The sequence below is a fragment of the Triticum dicoccoides genome, chromosome 2A (genome assembly GCF_002162155.2).
Source record: "Triticum dicoccoides isolate Atlit2015 ecotype Zavitan chromosome 2A, WEW_v2.0, whole genome shotgun sequence".
Classification (NCBI taxonomy): domain Eukaryota; kingdom Viridiplantae; phylum Streptophyta; class Magnoliopsida; order Poales; family Poaceae; genus Triticum; species Triticum dicoccoides.
In genome coordinates this window covers 394,772,373-394,781,120 of record NC_041382.1, presented here as the reverse complement: position 1 = coordinate 394,781,120, position 8,748 = coordinate 394,772,373, and the positions used below count along the sequence as shown (strand labels likewise).

Below are 8,748 nucleotides of genomic sequence, written 5' to 3'. Positions count from 1 at the left end.
AGCAGTAAACTAAAACGATCAAGTGCTAAGCTAACGGAATGGGTCAAGTCAACCACATCATTCTCTAATGATGTGATCCCGTTGATCAAATGACAACTCATGTCTATGGCTAGGAAACTTAACCATCTTTGATCCAACGAGCTAGTCAAGTAGAGGCATACTAGTGACACTCTGTTTGTCTATGTATTCACTTATGTACTAAGTTTTCGGTTAATACAATTCTAACATGAATAATAAACATTTATCATGATATAAGAAAATATAAATAACAACTTTATTATTATCTATAGGGCATATTTCCTTCAAATTTTAGCGAAGGCTAGACAATACAATAAAACCTAAGTCTAAACCCTATATTGATGGTGCCTATTTATTAATGGAAGCGTGTCGCCGAAGTCATCCTGGCCGGTGTGCCGTCGTACGGAGGCCCACCTCCTTTGATTCCCTCGTACGTGGACTTGTGTGTACGCATGCACTATATGGCTATACCACATGGGCTTGGGCCCCATAGCATTCATGGTGCATGATGGATGTGTTCGGTTGCACCATGGTAGTGGCAAATCCTAAACGGCGCTCTAAGCGCTCGTTATAGGATTATCGGTACAGGGCGCATACCCACCATGATGGATGTGTTCGGTTGCACCATGGTAGTGGCAAATCCTAAACGGCGCTCTAAGCGCCCGTTATAGGTTTATCGGTACAGGGCGCATACCCCCGCCTCCAAGATGGCCAGCCCATTTCAGTTTTATGGAGCGCAAAAAAAGAAACGCCCAGGTGGGATTCGAACCCGCGCCGCAGGGATTAAGTGCACATCGCGATAACCAACCCAGCCACTCAACTTTCTGTAAATCTGTGTAACTTCTTTATTCCTTTATTCTTTCTAGTCCTTTTTTCTTTTTTGTTTTTTTTCTTTTCTTTCTTTTTCGACGCAAAATGTTCACCGGATTTTTTGAATGTTCTTTTTCTAATTGAATGAACAGTGTTACGAAATCGGTGAACTTTTTTTAAAATCGGTGAAATTTTTTAAAATTCGATGAATTTTTTTCAAAATAGGTGAACTATTTTCAAATTCAATGAACTTGTTGTTAAATTCGTGAACTTTCTTTGATGTTTGTGTACTTTTTTCAAAGCCAATGAACTTTTTTCAAACCGGTGAACTTTTTTTATCAAATTCGATGAACTTTTTTCTAAAATCGATGAACTTTTCTTGAATGGATGAACATTTCTTAGAAATTTGTGAACTATTTTTTTAAGTTTGTGAACTTTTTTTTCTGAATTCGTGAACATTTTCGAATTTATGAGTTTTTTTTATTTTTCGGATTTTTCAATGCTTTCTTTTTTTTCAAGAGTCAATGGTTGACCGGTCATCTGTTGACCGGTCAATCGCGATCGACGGAACGAGGAGGCGATCTGCATGGGAGAAGCGAATGAGGCGACTTGGGCCGGCCCAGTTCGAGGGCGCGTAGGCGCTAGTACCTCAAGCTCGCGCTGAAGGCGCCCTTTAGGAGCAAGTACCACCTAGGCAACGAAAAAGGGGCCCGATACTTCAACTAAAGGATGGTAGTATACCGAAATCACTAATTAAGGAGTACTCCTTACGGAGATCACTCCAACTTTCCCAGGTTGCGACAAGTGGCGCGCTGCATGTGCGCCACTTGTCGCAACCTGGGAGTTTTCCCTTTTTTTCGTAGATCCGTTTATTCAAAACGTTTTATCTCTTAAACCATGCGTCCAAATCTCGAACCACTTTCGCGATTGAATTCCTCGCGTCGAGATCTTCAAAACTAGATCCCATGTTGATAGGTTTTGACGAACTTTTTTTTCACGAAAAAACAGGACGAAAAAAACCGATGAAAAAACCGAACCAGGAACACAGGTTTTTTTTCCTTTCCGAAAGAGGCACGTCCGTGCCTCTAACGAAATTACAACCGTGCCTCTCGCTGAAGCAAAACCGTGCCTCTCGTGAAAGAAAAAAACAGAAAATGCGTTTTTTTTCCTTTTCCGAAAAAGGCACGCCCGTGCCTCTCGCGAAAGCACACCCGTGCCTCTGGCGGAAGCAACACCGTGCCTCTCGCGAAAGAAAAAAACAGAAAACGCGTTTTTTCCCTTTTCGAAAGAGGCATGCCCGTGCCTCTCGCGAAAGCACAACCGTGCCTCTCGCGGAAGCAAAACCGTGCCTCTCGCGAAAGAAAGAAAAAACAGAAAACGCGTTTTTTTTCCTTTCCAAAAAAGGCACGCCCGTGCCTCTCGCGAAAGCACAACTGTGCCTCTCGCGAAAGAAAAAAAACAGAAAACCCGTTTTTTTCGTTTCTAAGAGGCACGGCCGTGCCTCTCGCGAAAGCACAACCGTGCCTCTCACGAAAAAAATTACATTTTTTTGCGCAAAAGAAAATTCGAAATTTTTTTTTGGTCGAAAAGCTAGGGAAGACCGGTAGAAAACCAAAACATCAAAAAAACCCAGAAAAAACCGTTTAAGAAGCCGAAAACGCATGCGTAAAAATAAAATAAAAATACGGAGGGAGCGCCCAGAGCGCGACACGTGGCGAATGGCTGTGAGCGCGTCAAGTGGCGCTGATCGTTGTGAGGCTCCCGAAGGAGCGCTCATTAATTAGTTGCTCCTGTAGTATACGGCAAATCCTATTTGACGCAGGCGTCAAAAAGGAGGAGCCTTCGCTGAAGCAAGTCGCCACTTGGGCCGGCCCACGTACGGATTTCGTTCGCTGTTGTTTTCCTTGTTTCTTACGGGGTTTTTTTTTGTTTTTGTTCTATGGTTTTTTTGCTTCCAGTATTTTCACTGTTTTGGCCGGTTTTCAGTTGTTTGGTTCCAGTTCTCTATTTTTCTGTTTTGATTCCTTTTTGTCCTTTTATTTTCTTTCTTTTACATTTCCTTTTTTACTTTCTGTTTCTGTTCTTTCTTCTCATTATTGTGTATTTGTATAAAAAGTTCATTTTGTTTTACAAAAATCTGCGATGTATTCAGAAAATGCTCATCGTATATTATGACATAGTTCACCTTGCACTGTAAAATTGTTTATTGTGTATTACAAAAATGTTCATTGTATATTATTAAATTGTTCATTATGTATTACAAAATTGTTCATTGTATATTATTTAAATTTTTAACGTATATTAGAAAATGTCCATTGTGTATTACAAAAATGTTCACTAGGTGTTAGGGTGCGCTCGTGGCACGCCTCTTGAGGGGGAGCTGGGCGGTGTCTGGTTGTAGTCGATCCTTTAACACTCTTTCCTATTCTAATTAGTGTTTGGGATGATTGTTTTAATTAACAAACTTAGCGGTAGAAATAGAAATATATATACAGAGAAAGGACATTATGAATCTGAACATGAAACATCTGACTGAGAATAGTGCACTTTACATAAGCAACAACATATGTTTAGCGTCTTGAAAAGCATGTGATAAGAGGGCCAAAAGCAAACCATAAGTTATCACAGGATAGAGCATAATTAAGAGTACTTAGTGATAGATTATATTGACACAGGGGATGCAGTGTCTTTGATGGTGCATCTAGAGGCGGTGCACGGTGAAAACCAGGCAGCGCTTTGAAGTGATCCTGAAATGAAATGCACAGACGTCTCCTTCACGAATGTTGGCGCAGCGACGAAACTCTGACCAGATGGTGGTTATAGTGGCCCTCTTGTCGGAACTAACGTTAGAACACCAGTTTCCAAAGCTGAAATACAAAGTTAGTTTCAGAGAAACAACATAGTTTAATATTAATAGTATATCACGTAATTACTCATCCGTGTTTTCCATAAGAAAATACATTATCCTGCTAGAACAACCTAGCTGTAGCAGTAAGAAAACTACCCAGCAACACATATGTAGGAGGTGATTATCGAAACAAAAGGACTGATAAATTTAGCATCAACAAATGTATAATTTTTTTTTGTTTTCAAATTCATAGTTTAACTCGAAAGCAAATAAAGATGGGCCAGAAATTAACATATGTTAAACTGGTGCTGCCAACAGTTCTATAGTTAATTGCTAATCATCAATCTAATCTAATTTCACCGCATACTCTGTAGCACTGAAAGCATAATGCTGAAGTGACAACAAATCCATATCTCCAAATATGACAACTGTTTGCAAAAATTCTTCTCCAGGATAAGGAGGAGCATCAAATAATAAACATAGATCCATGTGGGTAATATAAAATGCATAGGTCCAACATATCTATTAATCCATCTAGCTAGAAGCCTAGAACTGCATATACATGTTCCAAATCAGTGAAATAGCAAGGTCCAAAACACAAAATCAGATCCATGACTATGCATGTGTGGGCTCCAGTCACAAATATGTTCAAAAAAATATTAACCATCGGTCGGAACCAGTGTGAAAATTCAGAGATGTTCATGGCATTCTAGAAAAAGGATAAAAGGCCTTCCTTTGCCAAACCAAACGGACATGGCTTGCTGATCCAAACCCGAGGAGCTCCCAAATTCTCTATGTTCTGCTGCATCAGGGTAGAAATGAAGGAGAAGAGACATGAGAGAACAAATCGCTCAATTCATCAGGACCACAAAAAAGGTTCTTCGGGAATATATATGTTTAGAAAAGCACATACCACTTTGTCTCCCTCCGAAAGCCGCCACGAGCAGCACCACAATGCACGTCGAGAGCAGCATGGTGGTACCACCCACAGGCTAACCCATGCCGCCGGCCACGCCTTCGCGGCCTTCATGACAGTGCCCATGTGATCTGTAGCGCCTCGCGGGGAAGATCTGCAGAACAATAAAATATACTACATTTTTAGCATTATATTTATGTGTACTTGATGTAGAGAGAAAGCTACAATAATACATGGTTCTTCTAATTGGTAAATCTGCTTGGATTATAAACATCAACCAGATTGGTGCACAACACTATACCTGTAACATATGCATCAACTTTGATTATCTAATATGCACCAGATAATACACCCTATGTATCTTTCTTTATAAGAAAGATTCCCATCACCATCAGATCCATGTTTACTTCCCTCACACGTTTCAAGCCCTTGACATTAACCTGAATTCATGCAAAGCGAGAAAAATCAAATCCAAGGACATCATTAGTTGTCACACTTAGAAGTGGGATAAATCATGGGATGACAAATGAAATAGAACAAACATGTATAATCCTACTATTCTTGCCATGCAAATCAGGCAAATACTTGAAGCAGTTTAGGTGTACAAATCACCTTGGCAGCTTCGCTTGTCTCAAGCAAACCATGTGTCAACGATTCAAAATCAATAGGCTTCAATTATCCTTGATTAAAACTAAGGTTGAAGAGTTAATATATCTCAGTCATGGATGAAATCATCAAGGTGGATTGTAATAAATGTTGCATTCATCCAGTTATAAGCTGGGTCAAAGTAAACATTGCATTCGCTAGTTTTACAACAACAAAAAAGTGTGATCTGGTTAGGATCAAGAACCTGTCCAGAATAATGATCTGCATCTCTTCCTATTCAAGCCATTTGAAATCTCATCTTTTGCAAATCCTCCTACATCATGCAAATAAAGATGTTGAACCAATAATATGGTGCAAGACAAAACATTTTGATTACTACTATAATGATAATGAAAAAATCCATTGAATTTTCATAATTTCTGTAATATTATACCCAATCATCGTATAAACATTTTTATTACCTAAAGATGTAATTGTCTATGAAGATCTAATTCATCGTTGCAAAATTATAACATGAGTTAGCTCCAAAGCATTCAAATTTTGAAAGCAATTTCCAGGCACAATTACCTCATTGTTGATAAAGATCATCCTCGATGAAACACCACAGTTTGATGATAATTTGCAATCAGATAAGAGAATTCAGTTTATGCTGATTAGAACAAGGAAATAACATATCTAAATCCTGATAGAAACTTTGTTTTCAACAACAGATCTAAAATGTGATCCAAATTTTGTTTTGCTTCCACTTTTCTGGTTTGTATGTACTCCGGAAATGGTCGGAACTGCTAATAAATGTAAGAGACCCTTCATTGACACTGATTGGTTGTTGTTGAGTAAAAAATAGAAAAATATATGCAGTGTTTCATACACTCAATGGTATAAAGTCTATGGTTCCATTACATTGCAAGGGTAATATACTATTAAGCATTCAGACAAGAAAGTAAGAAGCATGCTCCACGAAATCGGTTACTTGTACAGTAATCATGAATGCCCATAGTTCCATCTGACCTGGGATTTTGATCCCGACATTTCATGGGTTTTCACTTTGAAAATAACCAAAGACTAAAAGGAGTCAAACCTGTTGATTGACGCGAGGTCTCTCCGAGCTTCCGATTCCTTTTCTACAAAACTTTTTCCACAAGAGATGGGTTAAGATCCATATATAATTTGCCAAACTTAGAACTAATTGTATAGATTAAACATCACAATCAGGATTTTAGAATATGAAACAGGGGAATAAGATATAGAGTTTTTGAAGAATCTAATAGCAGTATCACACAACTGATGCTGCAAAATCCGAAACATCTTACTTCAGCTAAAGCTCAGGGACATGGTCAAGGACAAGAAATCAATCAAGAAAAAATCAGATATGCTGATTCATGTCGTTAAAGAAATCTTGCTTGCTGATCACACAAGTGAGTTAATTAGTCAGTACCTTCGAAGCACTCAGTTTGCTTTATGGACATGGCTTCCATGAACCCGAGCTCATCTACATGGGAGATCAGAGGTGTCATTCCATGGCAGCGAAGCCCACCTGCACAAATGGTTTGCATCAGTGAACAGAGCAGGAAGACAATTAATCGAAACAGACAAGGAGTGCTTAGAAGTTGCAATGGTCAACACCTGCATGGATGGGATCGGGGACAAATTCGTGGCTAAGGGTACGCATCTTCATCAGCAGCGTCAGCCCGTGCGTGTGGTCGTGGTCGTAGGCGTAGATGCCTGTGGCGTGCCGGCCCCGACCCCGGGTCTGGCCGGAGAAGCGCCTCCTCCTCCTCTTTCTCCTGTAGCCGACATGGAAGAGCGCCTCTTCCTCCTCTGGCATCCATGGCGGCGAGACCACACCTGGATCCCGGGAGATACCCGCACATGGTCACCGACGGTGGAGGGGAATGGGGAGCAGATCCGTTGCGGCAGCGTCCTCCCATCTGTCCTCGTCACCGGCAACAGCGACCTTCAGGCGATGGCGCCCGAGCAGAACCGCGACACCATCAGCTGGACCACGGTGCTACATAGTAAAAAAAAAGGAAATACAATACGTCAGACGGTGCCTTTAAACACAATATTTCCAAGGATACTATGTAATTCAACAGCAATCATGAAAAGAATATGGAGAATTAAAATTGGCTCTAGCCTTTTGAACTACCAATTACATACAAATTACAGTACATAACTAATACAGAAGGCTCTGGCGTCTCATTGACCTGACTGTCTTTCTTCTCTACATGCTGCACTCGGATAAAATGTCACTTTTCATTTCTTTTCAAAGAAGTACAATGTTACAGTTACAAATCCTTCATTATTTTGCTTGTGTTACAGGAGAAATGATTTCCCTTCTTGTGAAATAAAAAATAGCTGACACACCCAAGTGTGATAGTTGATGGTCGAGAATTAAAATCAAGGCCCAACGGAGAGAGCTCAGTTGTCACATCTACAACAGGATTGTTGGTTTCTCCCCTAATATCTTCAATTGATGCATATAGGTGTGCACAAATTCGTGACATGCTTCTTGGACAGAGAAGGATTGAGAAGATTTCAAGTTTGTTCCAAAACTGTGTTGATTTCGATGCCGTTTTTTTTTCTGGACGCCAAAGACCCAAAGTTATTCATGAACCTTCTTGCCCATCACCACTATGAGCAGATGCTGCATCAGGTCTTGCTGTGCTGGAAGCTCTCTAGGAATGACCCTTCTGTCATTCCATGCAACATCAACATCTTCAAGGCAAGGCTTACATCTCCATATTGCACAGGACCAGATGCACTAAGTATGATCACTACTTGTGCATCCAAAATCCTTTAAACCAGTTTTTGCCACATGAGTCCACTATATCTACCTATATGCATTATTCTTTTGCCGTCCTAAGCAAATTTGTATGTGCCATCTCTTTTCAAAATAAATTTCTCTTTTGTGTGCTCGTACCGCTCGCGAGGCGGTGAGGGGTGGCTAATATTTTCCATGCTAGATGTGTTATTCTCACGATGAGTGTTTATTCACTTGTCATTGCACAAGAGTAAGGCAAATGTATTAGGGATGCCCAGTCCCGAAATGAAAAATGAATTTACTTTATGTTGTCAAATAATAAATTCCTTGGAAAGTGTTGGTATGGAGAGCACCCGTGGATACGGTTAGCCATGGAAAGTGAAAGTATGGTTGAAAAAGGAATAAACTTTATTTTCTGTTTGAAAACCGCCTATGATATATCTAGCATGGAAAGCGTTGGGAACTCTAAGTCGTTTCTGTTGGTGGGAAAAGTATGCCTCTCAAATGTTTTTATCTCTTAATTTTCGCTTTGAGCTCTGGCACATCTACAAATCCCTACTTTCCTCCGTGAAGGGCGTTTCTTTTACTTTATGCAATTTTATTTTTAATTTGAGTCTCCATCTTCTCTTATAAAGCACCAACTAGGGGGCACTATGATCGTACTTGAGCATTGGGTGTAGATAATATGCGAGTGTGTTTCATGAATGGATCAATGATTAAGCATGATGGGCTAGGGATAGCTTATTTTAGCGTTGATATTTTGAAAGACATGGTTGCTTGTTGATATGC

General features: G+C 40.0%; 1 protein-coding gene across 6 annotated transcripts; it reads right to left on the bottom strand.

Moving 5' to 3' along the window:
* Nucleotides 1–3,336: 3,336 nt before the first annotated feature.
* LOC119354672 (tryptophan synthase beta chain 2-like) lies at nt 3,337–7,220 on the bottom strand. Of its 6 annotated transcripts, none has more exons than XR_005171151.1 (8): nt 6,822–7,220; nt 6,634–6,732; nt 5,766–6,327; nt 5,443–5,511; nt 5,205–5,283; nt 4,894–5,032; nt 4,590–4,746; nt 3,337–4,478 (listed from the first exon to the last, which is right to left on the bottom strand). XR_005171151.1 is itself a non-coding variant. In XM_037621423.1 (3 exons), the coding sequence occupies exons 1-3, from the start codon at nt 7,021–7,023 to the stop codon at nt 6,320–6,322; spliced, it is 309 nt and encodes a 102-aa protein (XP_037477320.1). In that variant the 5' UTR covers nt 7,024–7,220; the 3' UTR covers nt 5,543–6,319. The 6 variants fall into 6 exon arrangements, 1 of the variants encoding a protein (XP_037477320.1); XR_005171152.1 differs by having other exon boundaries at nt 6,277–6,327; nt 6,822–7,219; XR_005171148.1 differs by lacking the exon at nt 5,205–5,283 and having other exon boundaries at nt 6,822–7,219.
* Between the last annotated feature and the right edge of the window lie 1,528 nt (nt 7,221–8,748).